The following is a 23,554-nucleotide window of genomic DNA, read 5'->3' as shown; positions in this document are numbered from 1 at the left end:
TAAGCCATGAAAAATGGGGATAACACCCAAAGAGGGGACAGCATGGGGAATAAATAATTTCCCTAAATGTTTGGTAGAGCCCTATGCTGAGTGTCAAAGGTCTAGTCTCCTTATGTTTCTAAAGCTCAGGAGTTGGAAAAGATGATGGATCACTTTGTGCTGTAGAACTGGTTGCTCTGATGAATTTAGAGGTGGTAGGATCCTACCTATCTGCTCTATTTCTGAGCAGCAGCCATTTTTAAAGTATAGAAAGCTATGGCATGCTTACTCCATATCCCGTCTTAGAGTTTCTGCCAGACTGTACACCCTTGGGTGCAAAAGTTTTGACATGGTTGTTTTTACCAACTTGTGTGCATGTGGGGGGATTTGTTTTTGTTCTATGGTAATGAATGTTTGTGTGGTTTGGGACATCGACTGCTGCAAGAATTGTATGCTATTCTCTCTCTTCAGCAGTACAGATGGCTTAACCACAGAGGTCCCGTATGTCATCGTCCTGTGAAGAATTGATATAATATTTAAAATATAAGTTGTTGCACGTACTAATATTTTTGGATAGCAATTTTAGCTTCTATGCTTATTAAAATGAGGTCTTCATGCTATGTTGTGATCCAGGCTCCCATGATCCTTGGTCACTTTTGTTAAAAGAGCAGCTAAACCTTTCCATGACCTTTAGCCTAGTTAACTGCTTTAAGAATTGTTAAGCAAGGCTTTTCTTCTGTGCTATACATAGGATTTGTGCATGTTCTGCACTTTCGGTGCTTTCAAGAATATCACTGCAAAAATCATGCTCATATCCAGTATTCTCATGGCTTGCTTTCTACTCTGCTTTCAAGGGGAGCAGACAAGATGTAGGCATGTCTACAAGTAGGAATATCACTGTTTAAAAGTGTATTGCTCAGCTTGTCTTATTAGAACTATTGCAGCTTTGCAGCTGACCAGCCACTGGTAGCATATGCTCTATCATTATTACTTTTTGATCATTTTAGTCTTAATCTGTAAATGAGTCGAGCTGTGTCAAACTGGTTTTCAGAACTATTTATTGAAACTAATAGCAAATGCGGTTTCTGAAGGTCATACAGTACCGTTTTCAGTTGTTCACAGAATGGCCAAGGTTGGAAGGGACCTCTGTAGGTTTAGTCCAACTCCCCTGTTCAAGCAGGGTCATCTAGAGCACGTTGCACAGGATTGTGTCTAGGTGAGTTTTGAATATCTTCGGGGAAGGAGACTCCAGAACCTCCCTGGGCAAGCGTGTTCCAGCACGCAGTCACCCTCACAGTCGAGAAGTTTTTCTTCAGGTTCAGATGGACCTTCAGTTTGTGCCCGTTGCCTCTTGTCCTGTCACTGGGCACCACGGAGAAGAGACTGGCCTCATCCTCTCAACACCCCCCACCACCCTTCAGATACTTGCACACATTGATGAGATCGCCTCTCAGTCTTCTCTTCTCCAGGCTCAACAGGCCCAGCTCTCGCAGCCTTTCTGCAGAGGAGAGATGCTCCAGTCCCCTCATCCTCTTTGTAGCCCTCCTTTGTAGCTGGACTCTCTCCAGTAGTGGCCATGTCTCTCTTGTCCTGGGGAGCCCACAACTGCACCCAGGACTCCAGGGGAGGCCTCCCCAGGGCTGAGGAGAGGGGCAGCATCACCTCCCTCCACCTGCTGGCAACACTCTGCCTCAGGCACCCCAGGATCCCATTGGCCTCCTTGGCCACAAGGCCGCATTGCTGCCTCATGCTTCACTTGTTGCCCACCAGCACTCCCAGGTCCTTCTCGGCAGAGCTGCTTGCCAGCAGGTCAACCCCCAGCCTGTCCTGCTGCCTGGCCTTCTTCCTCCCGAGGTGCAGGACCCTGCACTTGCCTTTGTTGAACTTCAGGAGGTTCCTCTCCACCCAGCTCTCCAGCCTGCCCAGGTCCCTCTCCATGGCAGCACAGTCTTCTGGTGTGCCAGCCTCTCCCCCCAGTTTAGTATCATCAGCAAACTTGCTGAGGGTGCACTCTGTCCCTTCCTCCAGGTCATCGAGGAATACTTTGAACAAGGCTGGACCCAGTACTGACAGGCCTCCAACTACAGGCTAGCCACAGGCCTCCAACTAGACTCTGCACTACTGACCACAACCCTCGGAGCTCGGCCATCCAGCCAGTTCTCAATCCACCTCACTTGTCCACTCATCTAGCCCACACTTTCCCATCCCATCTTCCCAGGTAAACTCAGAGACAGTGTCCAAAGCCTTGCTGAAGTCCAGGGAGACAACATCCACTGCTCTGCCCTCATCTACCCAGCCAGTCATTCCGTCATAGAAGGCTATCAGATTGGTCAAGTATGATTTTCCCTTTGGTGAATCCATGCTGACTACTCCTGATCACCTTCTTGTCCTCCACATGCTTAGTGATGACCTCCAGGAGGAGTTGTTCCATCACCTTTCCAGGGATGGAGGTGAGGCTGACAGGCCTGCAGTTTCCTGGCTCCTCCTTCTTGCCCTTTTGGAAGACTGGCGTGACATTGGCTTTCTTCAGTCCTCAGGCACCTCTCCTGATCTCCAGGACCTTTCAAAGATGATGGAGACATCCACCAGCTCCCTCCGCACTCGTGGGTGCATCCCATCGGGGCCCATGGATTTGTGGATGTCAAGTTTGGACAAAAGATCTCTAACCCGATCCTCCTCCACCAAGGGAGAGTCTTCCTTTCTCCAGCCTTCCTCTCTTGTCTCCAAGGTCTGCAATTCCTCAGGACTGGCCTTAGCAGAAAAGACTGAAGCAAAGAAGGCATTCAGCAACTCTGCCTTCTCCATCTCCTTCGTCACCAGGGCACCCGCCCCATTCAGCAGCGGGCCCACCTTTTCCCTAGTCTTCCTTTTGCTATGGATGTATTCGAAGCAGCCCTTCTTGTTGTCCTTGACATCCCTTGCCAGATTTAATTCCAACTGGGCCTTAGCCTTCCTTGTCGCATCCCTGCACGCTCTGACAACGTCCCTGTATTCCTCCCAAGTGGCTGTCCCCTTTCCCACATTCTGTACACTTCCTTCTTCTGCTGGAGTTTTGCCAGCAGTTCCTTGCTCATCCATGCAGGTCTCCTGCCCGCTTTGCTCGACTTCTTCCTCAGAGGGATGCACCGATCTTGAGCTTAGTGGAAGTGATGCTTGAATATTAACCAGCTCTCTTGGACCCCTCTTCCTTCTAGGAAACAATCCCATGGCATTCTTCCAAGAAGCTCTCCTGAAGTCCAGTGCTGCAATCCTACTCATTGCCCTGCTTCCTCCTTGCAGGATCCTGAACTCCACCATCTCCTGGTCACTGCAGCCAAGGCTGCCCCCCAGCCTTCACATCTCCAACCAGACCTTCTTTGTTTGTTAGTACAAGGTGCAGCAGCACACCTCTTCTCGTTGGCTTCTCCACCATCTATGTCAAAAAGTTATCATCAGTGCTCTGCAGGAACTTCCTGGACTCTTTGTGCCTAGCTGTGCTGTCTTCCCAGCAGATGTCAGGGTGGTTGAAGTCTCCCATGAGAACCAGGGCCTGGTTTGTTTGTCCCATGTTGCTTCTGCTAGGGCTAATGGATGTCCACAAAGCACTTTATAAACTTTAAATGCTGTAGCTGGGATTGGTGAAATTAAAATGAAAATGAAAGTGAATGACTGAATTCAGAAGCAAATAGCAGATGGCTGTAGATTCCCCATACTTCATAAGAGCTTATTTTCTTAATAGAGATGGATGGAAAGCAGAGGAGAGCAAAGATTCATGCTGCCACTTTATGTATGAAGTGAAGTGCATGGGTGTCTAAGCCTCTGCGCATTTAACATATATGCTTGTCTCCATCACCTAGGAATGTGATGGAGATGGTGGTAAGGGAGCTGATGTGGATGTGTTAACACTGATACTGCTTATAGTGGCCAGTCTAATGAATTATCTGTAAGGTGTAAAAATGCTTCAGTGCTATGTTATGTCTGCACAAGAAGGCTTTCCTGATGCAAGTAGAAGAATGAAGCTATAGTAGTTAGACCCTCCTAACATAGACAAGGCACAGGAGATTTGCCCAGGAGCCTTCAGGAAATCTAGAGCAGAGCTGGAAATTGAACCCATGCTTGAGTCCTGACCAGTTTGATCAGGACTGTTGTCTTTTCTCCAGTTAAAATGATGAGGATCTGTATTTCCACCCTGCCTTATAGCTCTGTGTAGTTAGCTCCATTATCAAGTGGAGGATGTTTTTTCCAATTAGTGGAAAACCACTGGAAAATTAATGTGTGGTTTTTTTTTTTCCAGATGTAAATAATACCACTTTCAAGAATGAAGTGTTGTTGATCAAGCACTGCATGATCCAAATTAGATTTTAGAATTACTACAGGAAGTCTGTAACATTCCACAGTTTAGGCTATCTGTTTACAGTTCATTTGATACGATATTTGTGGGCTTTCAGTGGGGCTTTTTGTGTGTATTCTATCAAAGGACTGTGAACTCGGAACTATGTACAGAGGTTTTAAATATTGCCTATTATGGAAAAATATGAACTGTTCTAATTTTACTGAAAAAGAATACAACTTTTTTTGGGGGGAGGGACTACATTAAAATGTTATCCTTTCAATTGGGTGGTAATAGGCTGCATATAAACAGTTTATCCTCAATGTTCATCATTCATCCTGTTACTGTTTATTCTTTTCCCTTTTCAAAATAGAAGTCGTTTTCCCTTTTCAAGTAATTTGCAGTTGTCAGGGGCATCGCTGATCAAAATAGAGCATAGAACCAAGTGTTGCTCTGAGAGTCTTGTAACTTGCTAACCATGAAATAAGTTATTAAGGAAGGGATATTGCACCTTGTGTAACAGAAAAACTCATTTGAAGGTCAGCAGTAATCAATGTTGTGGCTAGTTTTGTGTGTGCGTGCAGAGGGTGGGTTTCTCTCTCTCCTCCGGTCTCCCTTGTAGAAACGTTAAAGGTTTCAGAAGAGCTGGGAGTGAGATGCAGAGTGTGCTGACCTAAGGTAGATGGGTTTTGAATACAGCCTGTAGTTATAGAGTTTACAAATTGTTGCTTTCACTCAGACTGTAAGCTAAGGAGAAATGCATTGGTCTCACTCATTCAGCATAATAAACATGACAGAGTTTGTGGGGTGAAGAGGGAGGAGACAGTGATGAGAACAGAAGCTGGTATTAACTGGCTTTCCACTTTGCCTTATCAAGAGTTGTATAGTAAAGACTTAAATGCACCAAGGATAAAGCGTTCTCTGAACCTTCAAGTCCAGTTCAGGATTGAGGCATACTAGCAAGACAGGATGATTCAAGAGGAGATTGGTCTGCACATTCTTGGAAATGAACCTCCCATTCCACATACATGTGGGATTAAAAACAAACAAGTTTGCACCATGTATCAGTGGGATGATCTTGAATCTCTGGGATGGTTTGTTGATGGCACAGCAAATCAAATTTATGGTCAGTGTTGTTTGTTTTGTTGCTTTTACAGCTTTCTGTTTTTCTTATTTTTATGCCTTAAAAGAATCTGTTGGGTTTTATACTCAAATGGAGTATGAATATATCTCTCAACTGCTAAACTGTTGAGTTTAGTGATCTTGTGAAGCTAAACAGCGTATAGTAGTTACCAGCATATCAGGAACCTGAGCTATGAGGTATAAGGCACGTATTTCTCTCTTCCCTGGATGTCTTAAAGCCTGCCAAGATTGCCAAGGACTGTAGAGATATTACTCACACAGGTCGTGTTAGTTGGCTGCTTAATAGTGGTGGTCTCCTTCTCCCCCAACCCCCTTCCCCACTTCTGGGTTGTTTGCTTAGCAACAGTGGTGTAGTGGATTGTTCAGGAGTCTAAACTGTTTTTCCTTCAGTCTGGTCAGAGTCTGAGAAGTCAGATATGTTTGACTGTCAGAAGGGGTCCAATCTCTTAGCGCTCTGGAAGACTGATATTGTGTATAGGTTATGCTCCTTCCCTTTCCAGAAAGGGATCTGCTTTCTGGGTTTCACCTTTCAGATTTGCTATTTATTAGCTGGGAAAGGTGGAAATTTGTGAAGTTCTGTAAACTTTTTGGGGGACTGTTTGGAGGTTGTATTTAGTTGAAGCTGCGGTGTTAACAGAACCAACTTTGCCTTCTAGTGAACTGTTACATTGTCCCTGCCTTCGAGTTCTGACCTAACTTGTTAAATGCAAGACCATGGACGCGGCGCAGTTAATCGCTCCTCTGGCTTTTGCATTATTTGTAAGGTCAGGAGAGCTTGCGTTTCTTCAGCATTCCAAGCAAGAATCAATCTTGAGAACCAGTTACTTGTTTTGATCGCTGTTTTTTCATACCAGCAAGGCTCTAAAAGGGCTCTGCACCCATTTTTGTGAAGTATGGACTGAATAAAATAGGCTGGTGGAGAGGAGCAGAGAAATGAATATAGTTTTCAAAAGCAGAGTTCTGCCGAATCATCCCCTCACCCCCACAGGAAATTGAATACTCATTTGTTTTTAAAAGGAGTGATCTCTGGCCATTTTCAATAATCAATCAGTTTGCATCAGTGTATAAACACAGTAAAATTTTAACACGATTGCAAGTAGGTTGGTGTCCTTTCCCTGCTGGGTGTTCATAGCCAGCACAATGCAGCTGCACTTCAATCAGGACAACTCTGGAGCAGAGAAGGGACGGAGAAACACGGTGGTTAATATGTTACCTGTACGCTGTTGCCCTACTGTGTGCATCAGTGGGGAAGAAATCTCTTGAAAGGGATGGGGAACTGGGATAATATTGATACTAATTGGATTAGACATTGCTCATGTCTGATCTTTAGTTAAGACGCTGCTGAATTCCTCTGCTGATGATTGGACTTGATATTTCAAGTTCCTTTTTCCTTTGTAGTAGTATGAATATTGGCTTCAGTGTGGAATTGTCTAGATGAAAATCCTTCTATGCGTATTGCTCAAAACACGTTTTTGGGACAATATCTTTTAAAATTTATACATGGACTTTCTTAGGGCTTTCGTCTTAGTCTGGGTATGGGACTGCTTTGGTGAAGCAAATAGGTATAACTGAAAAGTTCTCTGCCCCAAAGAATATATGACTTAAACAGAGCTCTCTAACATCATTTTTTTTGAAGCATTGGGATGGTTTGGTACAGTGCCACTTAAAATAGATATGGTTATGAGGACCCAGTAAGTTGCAGAGAATAAAATAAGCACTTTGCGTTCTAGATGTTTTTTCTTCTGTTTTCAATAACTAACCTGTTGAGCGTTCATGATATTATTACTATTGTTTTTAAAGATGAAGGATAGGGAGACTTGGCAAGTTTGGAAATGAGATGGGAGTGCTACTGGGACTTCATTTCCTAAGAAATAATTCTCCTCAAGCTGTATAAACTTTCTTGAGTTAAATACTGTAGAAAACAAAGATATTACATTTTTAGTGAAACATTCACAGTAACAATTGTCTGCGTCTTTGCAGTCCAAGAGCCTCACCAAAACCACCAGCTGATTTAAATTTTCCTTATTTCTTTCATCAGTATAGACTTCCTCCAAAAAGAAAAATAAAACCATCTCTTTCCTGACTTGGGCCAGGGGGAAGGCCACGCAGAAGGGTAATAAAAAGGGCTAACTTTTTATGCACGTTTTAAGTTCATCTGGAGTTGAGTTGTAGATTCTGAGCTCCTTGACCTGCACATAAATGCATAAATTTTTGTCACAACTGTTCTTCACTTTGGCCTATGCAATGGCACGCATTCTCCAGTGAGCGTGTAGTTGGAGCAGAGTTCATGAGAAAGGCATTGCCTGCGACAAAGCTGCCAGCATAGCAGACCTGCGATGCAAAGCTAGTATATGCTATCTGCTTTTTAAAGTGCAGAAGGAATTGAATCTGAAAGACAATATCAAGAGCTAGCTTTCATATATTATATACAGTAACACGAATTTGAAACTGAAGGTATTTATATCACAGGCTTGAAGCCACAGAAGATGAAATGACATATCTATCATTGCTGCTCTGTTCTGTGTGTTGTTCCTTGAGTTGAGTGGCAAGTTTTTGGACCTCTGCTGAGTGCATGTGAGAAGCAGCAACATCAACCAGAGTGACTGTCCATCAAGCTAGGAGTCAGCAGTTGATTGGCATAGACCTCCAGCAGCTGTTGCTTGAGTTGGAAGAATGGAGGCGGGAGTAGTGGGGTTCAATGTGCCAAATAGTTGGGGCAAATTAAAATAGATAAGATGACATAAGATGTCATCATTCATTAGATGACATAAGATCCCTACCATACTGTGGCACTCTTAGGAAAAGCTGAGCAAACTCCATTACTTCTAGCAACTAGTGCCCTTTTTGAAATACTGCTATTCTCATTAATTGTTGATGGTATTCGCGGGCTTGGCAAGTATGGTGGGGGCATTGTACTGAGCTGTTGCCTTTTGAACTATATCTGCAGAAAAGCATTTTTCTCGTTTTCTGCCAGATGGAGAAGCAAGATTCCACTTCTAGGAGAGATGTGGTTAATTTGGTCATCAGTCTGATTGGTATGTCAGAATAGAACGTTCTGTAGCATAACTACTTCATGTCCTCTTCTGGAAGAAGTCGCTGGGCTTAATTGAGCCTCTGTCTGTTTGAATAACTCTTCTCCCTCTTCTCTCTCCCCCCCCCCCCCCCCCCCCCCGCAATAATGCAGTGTGTCCTTCAAAGGATCTTACAGTCTGTGTGGGGAAGAGTGTGAGGGGCTGCAGGACTCTGACCTTCTCAGCTGCCTCTCCCTCTGAATGTGGAGGGAGGAACAGCCTCAATTGCTGGCACAGGGTTATCTTTCAGGATAATGGCAAACAACTTATCTGTCACACCAGACCTCATCTTGCCTATGTTAAAATCTCTACCAGCATTTCTACTGCTTCTGTTGGTCTTGCTGTCAGGTCAAACTCAAATAGGTTAATTTCCCTGCCTCTTATGATGAATCTCACTCTTTACTTCCTTCCTTTTGCCTTGTGAGTGCCAGCATCGTCCCCCCAGGTGATGACGTTGTTCAACTGGACCTGACACCTAAGAGAGAAAAAAATCTTGCAGATACTGGTGGAGTATCTCTAAGACTGTAGTTTTGATGCGTGTTTAAACTTCCTTTCCTTGTTGCAGCAGTCACAGGTTAGTTCCCCTTTTGAAGCTTATCCTTACCTATTCCCTTTCATTCAGTAGTAAGACTCCAACTTCTCTGGTGCTGGCATCCACCACCCACTTAGCACTTCAAACAGCAAGAGTCTTTCTACTTTTGCTCTTGTTGTCTCTCATAGCTAACAGCAGTTGCCCATAAACTTCCACAAACTATATCATTGTCTTGCTTCAAACTCTTCCTTTCTCATTGTGATGTCAGGGTTAAAAAAGATAGGTCCTCTATCGCAGTGTTTCCCTTCTATGAGGGCACTTTATAGCAGCGTTGAAACACCTTGAAGCGTGTTTTAACTAGCATTGTTAACTTTGCAGCCTGCTGCAAAAGATATCAGAACTTGCCTTCCACATGTCATTGCTACTTCTGTTCAACTTGGTGATAGCTTTCAAACTATGAAGACTAAACCCAGGTTTCTGGATTGACAGACGATACCTGTACACGTGGTTTGGGGCGTTCACAGTTTAACTGGAGGCTGAGAGTACATAGCCAAAGAGGAGGAGTTGTTTTTTTTTAAACAGACATGGTGCCAACATTAACACAGGAAATACCTTGCCTCTCTTAGTCCCTATGTAAATGCTCGTTTGCCTCAGCCCACTTGCTGATATGCAAAAAGGAGTTTTTAAATGAGTTTGGCCTAAACTTTTGAAAGACATCGTCCTGAAGACTGAACTATTTGGAAGGCCCTGTCATAGATACAGATTTGGGCCTGCTCTTTCCTCTGTGTTTTCTTTCACGCCTTTGCCTGACATGTGGAAGCAAGAAGTTATGGGTAGTATGCATTTTGCTGTCATGTGAAACTTTCATGTTCTTCCTTAACTGCCTGCCCTACTGACCTAGGAAAAGAAATCCTCCTCTGTTGTATTTATAGTCATTACTTTAGCATCTGTAGATGCCAATAATATTAATATGGTTTCCTTTTCCCTTCTGTAGCATCTCCCTTTCTGCTTTTTGCCAACCGTCGGGATGTTCGACTAGTGGATGCTGGAGGAACGAAGCTGGAGTCCACTGTGGTGGTCAGTGGTTTAGAGGATGCTGCTGCGGTTGACTTCCAGTATTCACAAGGCATCGTTTTCTGGACAGATGTGAGTGAAGAAGCCATCAAGCAAACTTACATTAACCAAACTGGGAATGTGGTACAGAATGTCATCATTTCTGGTCTGGTTTCCCCGGATGGCCTGGCATGTGATTGGATTGGGAAAAAGCTTTACTGGACGGATTCAGAAACCAATAGAATAGAAGTAGCTAATCTCAATGGAACATCTAGAAAAGTCCTCTTCTGGCAAGATCTTGATCAGCCCAGGGCAATAGCGTTGGATCCTGCTCATGGGTAAATATTAATTTGACTTAAATGCTTAAATGGATACCGTGGTGATTTATGTCGGGTTTTTAGTTCTGTAAAAGAAACAGCCTTTTGTTTCAGTTTACATTTTCCCAAGGTATTTTTCTCAAGATCTGTAGCTGAACATATGTTTAAACTTAAATATTTTGTGGCAAGAAATGACAGTCTGGACATAGAGCCAAAAAGAAAAATACAGCTGTTCTTAGATGCCAAGTCAAATAGTCAGTGTGATTGCCTAACTTATTCCACTGCACTTCTGAAAGGTAGTTAATTTTCCAAGCACTTTTATTATTATTCCCTCACTTATCTTGTGTGATAAAGTTAACTTTCATTTTAAATGTGATGTGTATTTTAATGTGTCTAGTCAACAAGGTATGTAAATCTGCACGAGTCAAAACAGGGATTCTCACTTGCTATGTTCTGGTAAACAAAACTAGGATGTTTTTAAGTGGTGATTTTGAAATAATTACGCTTGTGCTGGCAGATGAATGAAGTCAGGTGAAATCATGCGCTCTTAATGGTTTGAGGTGACTAGGTTAAGAAGTAAAAAGAGAGCAGGAAAGATGTGGTGTTATAGCCAGCTAGGTGCTTGTAATACTCTTGGAAATGCTTGTATCTTTGTCTCGTTCCTGCTGCCTTCCTCAATATCCCCACCCCTGCACGTGCTATTTTACTGTCCCTGTGCATAAATAGTACTAATGCTGTTCAGTTGGGGCCCAGTATTCGTTGCAGTGATGACTGAAGGTTTCTTGCGCTAGCCCTGCAAGGGTATGTGGCAAGACGGGGCCTCTTACCTCCAAGGAGATCGTACTATAGACCAAGATGGACCACGGATAAGGGGAAAAGAGAAGCAGTATTATGCACACAAGTGAGGTGACTTGCCGCTAGTCTGCTGCCAACCTGACAACTCTTTCTGAGGGATCACTTCATCTTCTTCTGGTGTGTGGTATGTGTAGGTAGGTGAACCCACCACCACCTTTAAGGAAATCTGGCATCAGCTGACATTTTTGTGGACTCTAAGCTCTTTGCAAAGGGATTTGAGCAAAAACAATGGCTTAGGATAAACCACAAACATAAAATCATTTTACTGCATTTTAGTAAAATGGAAATGACTGCGTACTGGGAGACAGGCAATCTCTTGAGAAATCACCTTCTTCACCTGTGTAAGAAGTGAAAACTGACAATGAGCAACAAAATAGGAAGGATAACTTGAGATTGCTGTTTCAGCAACTACTGTGCTATAAACCAGAGCTTTATCAGGTTATTTTCGCAGTGGTTCCTGTGTATGTCTTTCCAAATGGGCTGGAGGAGTTATGAGTACATATATAATTAATATCTAAAGGACACAAATACTAATTAAAACTGTACCCTAAGAAACAATGCCCTTAGTTTTATTGATGCACCAAGTGCCAGAGCTGCTTGTGTTCCCCAAATAACTGTAGGGGGGTCTAGTAATAATCAAGGAGAGGGGAGCGACTGGGTTGGACCAAATGACTTTTCCAAAGGGACCTTATCTTCTAAATCCTGGCTCCACTGTTGCTTCAGATGCCTTTAGATGAAAGGAATAGGAAGGAATTCAGTTTATGGAACATCAGGAGATAGGAAGTTCACATCACAGTATGGATTTAAAAAAAACTTTAAAACCTGAAATCGGCAAAATTCCATCTATAGCAAATTGCTGTTTGCAAGTACTTTAAGTAAAAATAGCAGGAAGTCTGTTTGAATCCTTACAGAAAAAGGTTAACGTAATCTATGCAGAATTAACTGACAGTGAGTGTTAACTCTAGATCTAAGGTTCAGTAGTATTAATTTAAAGAGGGAACATATTGTTATATTGTTGTTGGTTTTTTGGATTTTTTTGTTTTTTGCTTTTTTTTTTTTTAATGAGGTAGATCAGAGATAGTGAGATGGTACTTTCCATTAAACACTAATATCAAGTCAGCATCTCTTAAGTGGATGCAGCTCCTTAGCTTTTGAGCAATTTTTTTTAGGGTAGCTTACATGTTGGTGATGCCTATTCATTTCATGTCACATTTGCACTTTTTGACTTGCCTGACTTGAAGACCTGGATTCAGAAATTAATGGCAGGGATTAACTGGGAATTTCTGGAAGCATATTGCTCCTCTACTAGAGGAAGTGTTAAATTTAAAAAAAAAAAAAAAAAAAAAAAAGAACAAAACCCACCCACAGCAGATGAGAACAACTAGGAGAGAAAGTGGTGTTGATACAGATGAAATGGAGAGGTTTTCTTTAAATCAGTACTGCTGGTGAAGTTGTAGTACTTCTGCGAATCTAATCCTTGTCTGCATTTGGAAGAAGGTGGGATACAGGCATGGTTTATTTTGTATGAGTTTGGAAGGCAGTTCTATGCAACAGTACAAATACTCTTGCAGAGCAGATGTGTGCTAGTTCTTAAACACATACAATATCCAGTAGTGTAACAATAGAAAACATTGTTCCAGGCTTGCTTCCTGCTGCCTGGGAGTTGTATTGTGTTCAACTCAACTGTTCAGTATTGCTTTTTAAGAACTGTGTTCAAAAGTTAAGTGAAGAAGTCTGGCACACAAAGAAGTTACCCTGTGTTCCTGCCTGTTATGTGTTATTTAGCATATCTTGCTTTTACCTTTCCATAGGCCTGTGGTAACCTTTTCCTTCTTTCATGGAGGACTTCTCTACTTCCAAGTACCTTGCTCTTATTCCTCCAGGGAAAGTATGGAATGAGCTAATTTAAGGAACAGGATTTATTTGCCAAAACTTTACATGTCTGTATATGAGCCTGTCACTCCAAGACTTTGTTTTTGGTTGACATAACTGCTTGAGATGAGAAAGGAACGGTGAATCTTTTGGCTTTTGCTCAGGTAAATTCGTTGGATTGCCAGTGCTGCTCTCCTCAGCATTAGCTGTTTTTGCACTAAGCTTGAGAGATTACAGTCTGTAAGGGCTTTTTTCCAGTGGTAGCAGCAGCTTTGTATGAAACCCCTTTAACTGTTGGTTTTAACTTGTGGCAGACGTTTTTAATGTTTAACCCTTTTAATTTGTATGTGTTAATTCAGTGCAACACAGTAACATAAATAAGCCTTAAGTGGTTCTGTGGAAATGAATTATGAAGAAACACGAATACTTCATAATTAAAATTAATTAAAAATTCATCCCCCTATGGTCCGTTAAAATCAACCTCTATAGAGCTGCTGTTCTGAGTAAAGTGGCAAATCCAGTATTCAGTAATTGCACAAGGGTCCTGTTGAATTAAACATAGGTTTGCCCAAATAAACTATGCCAGTTGGTCTAATGTAATGGACTTAATAAATCAAGACATCACACATTGCATATATGTGTCTGTGGAATAAAACATTCAAATTTAATGTAATTTTACAGCTGCTTCATTTCATGTGGTCGTTCTGAAATATTTTGTAGGTGCTATCTATGGGGTAGTGGGTCACTACTTTTGTTTCGGGCACAGCATGCTCCGGGTGTGAGCTCCCCTAAAACCAGTTACTCCTTGCTTTCTGTTATTTGCAGGGAAACAAAAGTGGATTATACTAAGAAGGAAAGAACTGTTTAGTACCTTTACTTTTGTCTTTGTTAACTTAGTAACTGCATTAGCCATCTGATTACACAACCAGTGGCAAAAGACTAAGAACTTGTGCTAAAATAGAAGAGAATAGATTAGAGCACCTCAGTAAGTTTGTGGGTCTTTTCAGATCATGGAATCTGATCAAATGTAGCCTAGGATTCTTAAAACTGTTTGGTGCAGTGTTAAAGTTGCTAGACGTTTGCCTTCAGTGTGGAAGAGTTTCCACTGGGCACAATTTGGGCCTTTTACTACTTTCTTCTGGAGAAATGGTGGAATCTTAGAAAAAGAGGAAGAAAACTTAAAAATTTAAGTATAGACCAGTCAACTTCAGTCCCCAGAAGAAAAATGGCACAAATAAGCAGTTTGTAAATGCTTAGCTGATACTAGTAGGCAACATGGATTTGTCAAGAATAGTGTGACAAGCAATTCTGATTTCCTTCTAATGACAAAATAACGCGACCTTGTACAGATAGGCAGCACGTTCTCATCTCTCTTGGCTTTAGTAAGGCTGTTTTGCAGAGATGGATGGAGAACTCCCCTTTGTGTTCTGGTGTTTGCAGTAGAATGTTACGCTCAGTGTGGCACTTACGTGATAAAAAGGTTTATTCCGTTTTACGTGCCTTTCTTCAAGACATGCACTACTTTGAGAGACTAGAGGAAAAATTTGAGTGTACAGTGATCCTGAAAATGTGGACTCTTAAGAAAAGTTGAACAGTTCCATGCTGTTTAATATACAGAAGTGGAGATGACTGAAGGGATGGGGATGAACAGAAGGATTGAAATGCACCATGTTCTTGAATGACGATCAGTGAAGCTTTTCTTAATAGCCTTTAGTGATAGATACTCCATGACCTCCCTAGTCTTTTCCAGAGCTTTAAGTAGACTTACCATTCAAAGGCTAGCCTAAATCCCCTTTAGTGTTTTTGGGGTTTTTCAAGCTTAGTACTTTCCAATCTTGTCTGCTGTGGACTTAGGGAGTCTCCATTGCTAAAGGTCTTTAAGAACAAGTTATTTGATCATCTGTCAGGAATGCTGTAGGTGTAATTGACCAAGCCTTAGGGCGTGGGAGATGGACTGGCTGACTTGAGAGGTTTCTTCCCAAGCCTATTTTTCTGAGATTTCAGGCTGAAATTCAAAGCATGATTTTTGGATGTTTTGGCAGGCTTGCTGAATAGTAGCTTGGAAGTTTTTGGCACAATGACATTTTTAAAGTGAACTTCATCCTTTCCGCACTCAACCCACCTTGCTCCTGTAAATCTAATGGTCATCTAAGGGCTTCTGTGTTGTGGCAATGGATTTTAGAATGTCTGAATACTCTGAAAGTTAATATGACATCTCTGTAAAGGGCCACTTACCTGGAAAAGGTAGTCTTAGAAAGACAGAATGAAGCAGCAGTAATAATTGGAGTATAGTTATAACTCAAAAGAAAGTAGTTATAACTTGGCGTGTTGTGTCCCCCTTTTCCCCACCAGAAACCATTATTCTTCTGAGCGTTTCTAAAACTTCTTTCTTTTAAGGCAGACTATGAGAGACTGTTTCAGACCATCTGTAGGTCTCTATAGACAACGGTTAAGATATATTTTTCAAAGGGCTAGTGAAAATCATTAATTGTACAGGATTTCCTAGTGCCCATAGTCAGTATCATAATAACAGGCAGCTGCTTAATACGTAACATGGCATTCTTTTCCACACGCCTCAAAGCCTTCTTGTGGGATCCACTACCTGTTCTTGGAATCAAGGGAAGCTGAAAACACGATACACCACTTGTTTTGTTTCCTTGAAATTGAGGATAAGCTAAGTGGACAGTACAAAACATTTTTCTGCAGGTTTATTGGCAATTTGATCTGAGCATCCAGATCCCAGACCTGATGTGGTTTGTATGTGAAGCTGAGTTTATTTTAATAGAAGCTGTGTGGCTAAGTTCTTGATGCTATTCTGAAAAACATCAGAATTGATATACTCTTACGTTATTGCTAGGTGAACAGCTGGTGGGAGATTCAGCAGTTTGGTTTTTATTAAGTTTGAATTTGCAGTTTCTGTTTAAGTATTTCTGTGTCTTGGGGACAGCAGCTTCTAACAAAACTCAGGTTAGAGTACGTAAAGATTTTTACTCAAGGCTAAAGAAAGCTCAGATTTTGTGTGGCCAAGTGAAAAGAATCAAAATATTATGACTGTTGTGTGAAGAAGCAAGAAAGCATTTCAGTAACAAGTCTTTACTATGTGTTCAGGCAAGCAAACTTTAGTTTCCTCAAAAGAAAAAATTTAAAAGAACGTATGAATGCATAGCCAAAGCAAGTGAGTTAATTTTCAGTTACTTAGGGAAGATCTTAGGTCTGAACAGCCTAGAATGTGTTGGCAAGGGATGATAAATCGAGGACCTCTGAGTCTAAAACATGAAGCCTGCTGCCTTTGACCTACGTGGCTCTGATTTTGAGAAGCTGTAACGCAACCGCAGATCTGGTGTTCACTGCTGAGCGCTAACAAAGGTAAATTTGGGACACCATTTCAACTAAGGTGAATTAGTTGACATTAAAGCCTATAGTTTTTCGGAAACCTCTACTTTGATTAATAAAAATCTTGAAGTAGTTCCTAGCTGTGTGATGGCTGTGGCAACGTTACATGGAGCAAGCTTGCTATTCAAGTTCAGGCTGTATTTTCTGTGTTATGGTTCATTCAGCAGAGACTACTGCTTAAGAAGTTTCTGCCCCTTCTGTTGTCTGACTCAGCTCTTTTGTGCTTCAGCGCTCTGTGAAATGATTTAAAAAAAAAAAAAGAAGAAAGAAGAAAAATCTAAAAAAGTGTTCTCTTGTTTATCTTTTGTGCATAACTGCACAAAAGATCTTACCTTTTTTGCAACACTGCATAGCAGCAGTGTTGGCTTGCTGTAGTTACTGGGATTGCTGAATTGGCATACCTGAGCCGGCGAGCTCATCTGGTGCGCTTTGTAGAAATGAGTGACGTGTTTGTGAAGGAGGAGAGCAAGGACCTTTAAAATGGTTTGATTGGCTGAAGGAGTTGCAGAGGAAAGCTGCAAACCTAGTTACATCTGTCTATATTTTCTCTCTTATTTTAGTTCTTAAAACATCTTTCATGCCATGGTATTGTTCTGTGGGACAATAGGAGTACCAGTAGGGTAGCACAGTAGCTAACCTGATTTATGTACCAATCTTCTCTTTTTGGAATGACAGAGGCTTTCAAGGGAGGAAATGAGAAGGAAGCAGATTAGAAAACAGCAATTAAAAAATTATTAGGTACAAAGGATAAAGCTCTTAATTATCAGCTGTGGCATATTGCAGAATGATCAATAGTTTAGAGGTTAAAACAAGTCTAGTCAGGTTCTTAACAGTGTTAAGGAAGTATTTGTGTTCCCTGGTTTAGTCTAACTTCTTCAGGTTGCTTATGATACATTGCTAAAATCATTAAGCAATGACTGCCCTTGACTAATAAGGTATATTTTGCCATTGAAGAAAAGGATTGGATGACTAGGTATGGCAAGTGTGGGGTATAAAAATATATTCAGAAGGGATAACTGTCAAGACTAGAAAGCTCTTAGTTGAGAGTCTGAAATGAGAGGCCTCAGATGTACCTAGCTGTTAATCCAGTGCTTCCTCGGTGTCACAATAACACCATGAACCAGACCTGTTGCTGTTCTTATATAATTCACAACTGTGTTTACAGCTGCACTTAAGTAGAGCCCTGTTGGTGTTTAGCACTGATTCACTAAGATCTTGGTCCCACACAACACTATGTTGTGTGATTAAGTTTAAGCATGTTGGCTTTCCTGTTCTGAAATCATTGGGATCCTCTGTATGCCAAAGCTTATGTTTATATATGCTGTACTGGAGTGAGGCTTTGAATATTGTGGTTTAAATTGTTTTGTATGGTGAAATGTATTTCAGCAGTGTATCATCAGTCTGATCTTATTTCTTTTGAAACCATTGAGAGGAGGGAGAATACCGATACAAACTTGTGACTATTAAAAATATTGGTGAGGAAAAAAATTAAATATGGTATGGGTAAAGATTATACTTTTGAGCATCTTTTATTTGTGGCTACTTTTTTAAAATGCAGAAGATGACCTTATTTTGAGTGAAACTCTTGATTACTTCTCCCTAGAAAGGCAGAGCTTAATTTATATCCTACGTGTCTAAGTAATTAACTGGAAGTCTACAATTATTTTGAAGCTTTTGGTTAATTGTTTGAAACACTGTAATGGGGATGAATGTATGAGTAGCACAGTTCTGTTCTTATAATGTAAGAAAAGTACTCAACCATAAAATTGGTTACGAGTCATATCCAGTCTCTTGGTATGGCTGTAATTTCTGGTAGTTGGAAAGCTTTTGATACGTTGTATGGCCAAATAGCTGCAAATAGCCTCATGCATGAGAAACTTGAAGTTCTTGTGGGAAGTGTTTTACTCTAGTTATCAGATGGATGCCCTTGATGGTGACAGCCTCTCTGTAAATGTTTCATCGTTCTCCTTTGTTCCTTCTTGCCCCTTCCTGCTCATAGATATGACTGAAGGGCATAATTATTCAAAGACCATTTTGCCTCATTTGGGAGCAGAGCTGCCTGTTCAGAAGGGGTAGAAAGAAGTGGTGTTTTTTCCAGCTGAAGTTGCTTAGGGAAGAAGTGGAAGTCTGTAGACTTCTTCAATAACCCCATAAAAGTGCCTCCTCCATTTAGCACTCTCTTTCAGTATGAGCTCTGTGATCCCTTGTTTGTTAACGAAGGAGTTGAGTCCTGTTGACTGAGGCTTCTTTGCCTGCTTCTTTGCCTTTGCATTTAGCCTTCTTAAGTAGTTTGGGAGCAAACTTCCTAAAGTTTGGAAGTAGTTTGGAATTCTTATCTTTTTTTTAATTTCTACCTCATTTTTAGGCAAACAGAAGGAGGTTGAATAATGCAAGGATGGGATGGCTTCAGTTGTCTCAATGCCAATGTGTACTGCTTTGTGATTCTTGTGTGAGGTCAGAAAAGTAGCTTTGGTTTTGTCATTGGCTCTAGGATCAAAGAGGTGGTGGAAGCTGGATTTCTCTGTGATGTTTAGAAGGTCTTGATGGGTGCAGTGTATAACTGGAACAATTGAGAATTAACGTAGAAATGATGGCATACATGATGTGTTGGTTTGGATGGACTCGTGCTGTTGTGCCGATCATGGATGGGTGGCTTTGGTTTAACTCAAAGTATGGTGGTGTTTTTTTTTTTTTTAATGTAAAAAGAAGCAGTAGTTTAAACTGAAGTAAGAAATTTTCCACACAACCTGTTGAATGCATGCTTAAATAGTTGGTTTTTTAAAATCATGATGACTTAAGTGACTAAGTCATCACTGAGTAGTCATTTGTAATTAGCAGAGGGAGGGAGGTACCTCTGCAAGCTGATGGGGACGGAGCTTAACAGTTTATTTTGCACCTTCTACTATGTGCATCTCCTCCGACTTCTGAAGTGCTGCAGTATCTTAAAATGAGTTGAATGTTGTGAGATCTGGACTATTTTTCCCTTTCTTAAAAGGAAAGATTCCTTTTAAGGAAAAAAAGGAGCTGAGGATGCTGATGGACAGTAAGTTGAATACTGAATTTAATCTTAAAAGATACCGTCCCAGTTTCCAACTCTATTGCAGTTTTTCTTTTTGACTTTGGGTTAGTAAAATGCTGTGACCGTGTATTTGTTTGGCAGATTAGCAACTGGACCTCCACCCCCCCCCCCCCCCCAAAGACTCAGTAATTTTTTTTTTTTTTTGGCTATGTGATATGTGCTCTCTTAGGTCAGGGTCTCCCAGCTGGGGGCCTGCAGCTACTAGCATAGCTGCAAAGCATCCTGGTTCATTTTATCACCTGCCATTGCTGCCCAGACAGTGTGTGAGCTGTAGCTTTTGCCTTTCCCTGAGGATAAAGAATTCTTGCCTCTTTGCTCACTTTTTTTCTTCCCTTTTTCTTCAATTATGGCAGCACAAAGTTTCTGTCTTGCATTGTGAACGAGTTCAAGGAACTATCAGGTTTAAAAAGGTTTGTTGCCTTTGAAAACCTTTATAAGCTGCTGCTTTAAGGAAATCAGTTTCCTGCTTTATTTTGTAATGCTGCTTTGCTAACTCTGGTGTCAGCCTAGTTGAAACGTGGTTTCCTGAGAGGACAACGGTGAAGTGGAGGCAGGAGTAGCTGAAGTCAGAATTACTCCCAAAGATAACTTATCAATGAACCACAGCCTAAAAGACCTTTTATCTGCAGTTTCTCCAGTGTTCCATGGCCCAGTTCCACTGATGCATGCTCATACTCCTGGCATTCTGACTTCTAAGCAGGAAGGGATTAGCTGGAGATGATTCTTGCTCACGCTTCTCGGAAGTTGCCCTTCCCACTGCAGAGATGGCATTTAATGGGTGAAGCAGCACTAGCTTCAGGTTGCTGTAGCAGGTTGCATTGTAAACAGTGGGTTAGTAGCTGATACCCAACAGCTGAGCTTTCCCTGAAGCCTGGGGTGGGAATTGCTGCTGTTTACCCAAATTAAACAGTCCCTGCTTGGAAAGAAGAACCTTTATTCACCTGTGCTGGTGTAAGCATCTGCAGGCTTGTATTGTGTATTGTTGCCTTTCAGAGGGGAACGTGCACGAAGGTAGGAGGAGATTCTGCAACATTATAGATGTAGGAGACTAAACGACTTTTTGAAATTGCTTCCAGGCTTAATTTTTGTAGTCCATAGTGGTTTCCTGATTACAGAATGTCCTCAGAGGGGTAAGTGGGATCACTTGGGTTGTGCAACTGCAAGGTTATGATAGCATTGGAGATGTTCTGGCTAAGGTCTGCCTAGATGATTTGTCTTCTGAAAAAGCTGTCCATCTAAATTATACACAAGGGAGAAAAAGCTCTTTGGTTATTATGCTGTCTTGCACACAGTAGTTTGATAGGATTACCAGTTCTGCGTATGGAAAAGAAATAAAAAATAGATCAGCTTTTTTCTTCTACAGCAACAGTTTTGAAGGCTCTTTTTTGTCATCTGCACATATGGTATTCGTGGTAGGTGCTGAATCCAAGATCCCTATTGGTCAGAAAAACTTGTTTAACCGGCTTGTGTTCTTTTTTTCCCATTAATATATTTTTTTTATTTATAAAAAGCTGTCTTGTAGTTATTTGAGCACTGGACTGGGATCCAGATTCCTCTTCATTTATAAGCCTGATTCTAAAGCTTTTCTCACTGTGTGGCCTTGCATAAAGTGCCAGAATATGGGACCTCAGCTTTTGCCTGTGCAAAATTCTTAAAAGTGTTGCATCTGGGGAGGAGCAGCCCCATGCACCAGGACAGGCTGTGAGCTGACTGCCTGGAAAGCAGCTTCACAGAGAAGGAACCTGGGGGTTCTGATACCCCATAAACTGAGTCTGAGACAGCAGTGTACCTTTGCGGCAGAGAAGACTGGGCTGCGTTAGGGACGAACATCCCCAGCAGGTCGAGGGAGGTGATTCTCCCCCTTTACTCGGTGCTAGTGAGAGTACGTCTGGAGCATGTCCAGTGTTGGGCTCTCTAGTAAGAGAGAGACATGGACCTGTTGGAATGAGTGACCTTTGTGAGAGCCACAAAGATGATTAAGGGACTGGAGCATCTCTCATGTAAGGAGAGGCTGAGCGATTTGGAGTAGATTAGCCTGGAGAAGGCATGGGGGATTTTACTGCTCTTTTCAGTGGTATCCTGTGAAAGGACAAGAGGCAATAGGCACAAGTTAAAATTCAGGAAGTTCCTGAACTTTAGTTCCTGAAATTCAGGGCTAGTTAAACATTAAAACCCTGTTTTTTCACTGAAGGGGTAGTAAGACACTGGAACAGGTTGCCCAGAGAGGTTGCAGAGATATCTCCGTTGTTGGAGGTATTCAGAACCTGACTAGACAGAGTCCTGGGCAGTCTGCTCTGGTTTAATGTGCTTTGAGCAGGTGGAATTGGACTAGACTAGAGGTCCCTTCCAGCCTCAGCGATTCTGTGAAAATGGGCTTTTCTAGGGTAGGGCTCATGACCTCCCAAGGTCCTTTCCCTGGATATTTTTTGTGATTTCCTAGACTGCCCTGGAATGGTGGTATGATGCTTGCAAAGTGCTGTCAATATGGGATCGTTTCTTTAAATATTATATTTCTTCATCTCTTCTCAGCTATATCAGAGAAGAATATGTGATATTGCATGTGTTTCTTGTACCTTATCTACTGACTGAGAGAGCTGTTTAAAAGGAGTAGGAGGACTCATTTTAGCTCCTTAAGGCTATTTTTCTGGTTTTGGTGGAGCTTTTTGAATGCAAATGGGCTAGACTTTTTTTTGAGGGGAAAAGTGCTTTACCCTAACATACAAAGCATATGTGACTCTCCCTTTTTTTTCCCCGGAAACTCTACCAGTGCAGTTTCTTAAAGTACCAGAGGGATTTGCAGTCCAATTGCGTTCCAAGTTGAGAATTCTGTTCTTAATTCCACTAATCACTGCAGCAAGTATCTCCTTACTGCTGACCTCCTTCTCTAGCTTAATGAATTTGGACGTTTTCTTGAGGGTTCTGAGATTGTTTGCACCCTCTCTCTAAGAATCCTTCAGCTTTACACTGTGACATGTAACCTGGCGTTTTAACGGGCTGTTGAAGCTATATTGAATGTATGCTTGTTTATCGCTGAGAAATCAGTAGGGCACCTTACTCCTTTCTGTATGGGTGAGCAGGGAAAGAGGTGATCTCTCTTTGAAAGCATGTCATGGCAATAGGATGTGACCAGGTTGATAAGCAACTATGTTTCCTCTTCCTTCTCAGTCTCCAAATGTTATACTAGAGATTTTTTTTTTGATTAAAACAACTGATCTGTGAAAATGAAAGAACTACTGCAGGAAAGCCATAGAGGAGAGGTGGTTCCTGGGATGTATGTTTTTTTTTGTTTTACGTATGTCTTTGAATGTGAGTTAGGGTTATATATAGGGTATATATTCTTGGTCTGGAGTAGGAAGATCTTTTGATGCCATGTATTTTGTAAAGAACGTCCAGGTTGCAAAGTTCAGTGCTTGTAAAACACGAGATAGCTTGAGCAAGTAACTTGCAATTTAATGCTATGTAAGGATAGCCTTCTTTTCATGATCAGCACTATGTCATTTAGCAGTTGAGTTTAGCTGTTGCTGATATTTCTGATCACTGTTGTCAATTCTGCAACTCCTCATTCTTGGGTTTTCCTACTCCTTTTTTTCTTTTGTTTTCTTTTTGTAACTTAAATGATGGGATGAGGGAAGTAAGTTTTAAATGTGCAGGAATCTAAACTGCATGGCAATTTCCTGTAAACTCCTGTTTTATGCCCTAGGCTTGTGTAAGTTGGAGAACTTTGTTGAAATTGGAGAAGCCTGTGCTGATTTCCATCATCTGTGCAACCTGGCCCTTTTTGTGTAAGCAGATTATATAAGATTTGGCAATCATACTATGTTTGGGGAGGTGGAAACAATGTTTGGGCAGTGCGCCCCCCCCCCCCCCCGGAATGATAGCTTCCAGCTCAGATTGCTGATTGTCTATTCTTTGAGGGCATGGCTGTGATTTCTACTCTTGTCAAAAATGGTG

The 23,554-nt window shown here is 41.6% G+C and overlaps 1 protein-coding gene across 8 annotated transcripts in view; it reads left to right on the top strand.

Moving 5' to 3' along the window:
* LRP5 (LDL receptor related protein 5) overlaps positions 1-23,554 on the top strand; it is a 182,894-nt gene that overhangs the window by 32,982 nt on the left and 126,358 nt on the right. For 5 of the 8 annotated variants that reach the window (XM_009668307.2, XM_009668299.2, XM_068944612.1 and 2 more), the window contains one exon: positions 10,029-10,425. The exons of 2 other annotated variants lie outside the window; for them this stretch is intronic. In XM_009668307.2, coding sequence (XP_009666602.2) covers positions 10,029-10,425 — 397 coding nt within the window. Of the gene's footprint in view, positions 1-8,930; positions 9,077-10,028; positions 10,426-23,554 lie in introns of those variants that run through there. One more of the 8 variants, XM_009668316.2, reaches the window with a different exon arrangement.

This window comes from Struthio camelus, chromosome 5, assembly GCF_040807025.1.
Source record: "Struthio camelus isolate bStrCam1 chromosome 5, bStrCam1.hap1, whole genome shotgun sequence".
NCBI classification, from domain to species: domain Eukaryota; kingdom Metazoa; phylum Chordata; class Aves; order Struthioniformes; family Struthionidae; genus Struthio; species Struthio camelus.
Note: the sequence above shows the minus strand (reverse complement) of the source record. Positions and strands in the feature narration are given on the sequence as shown.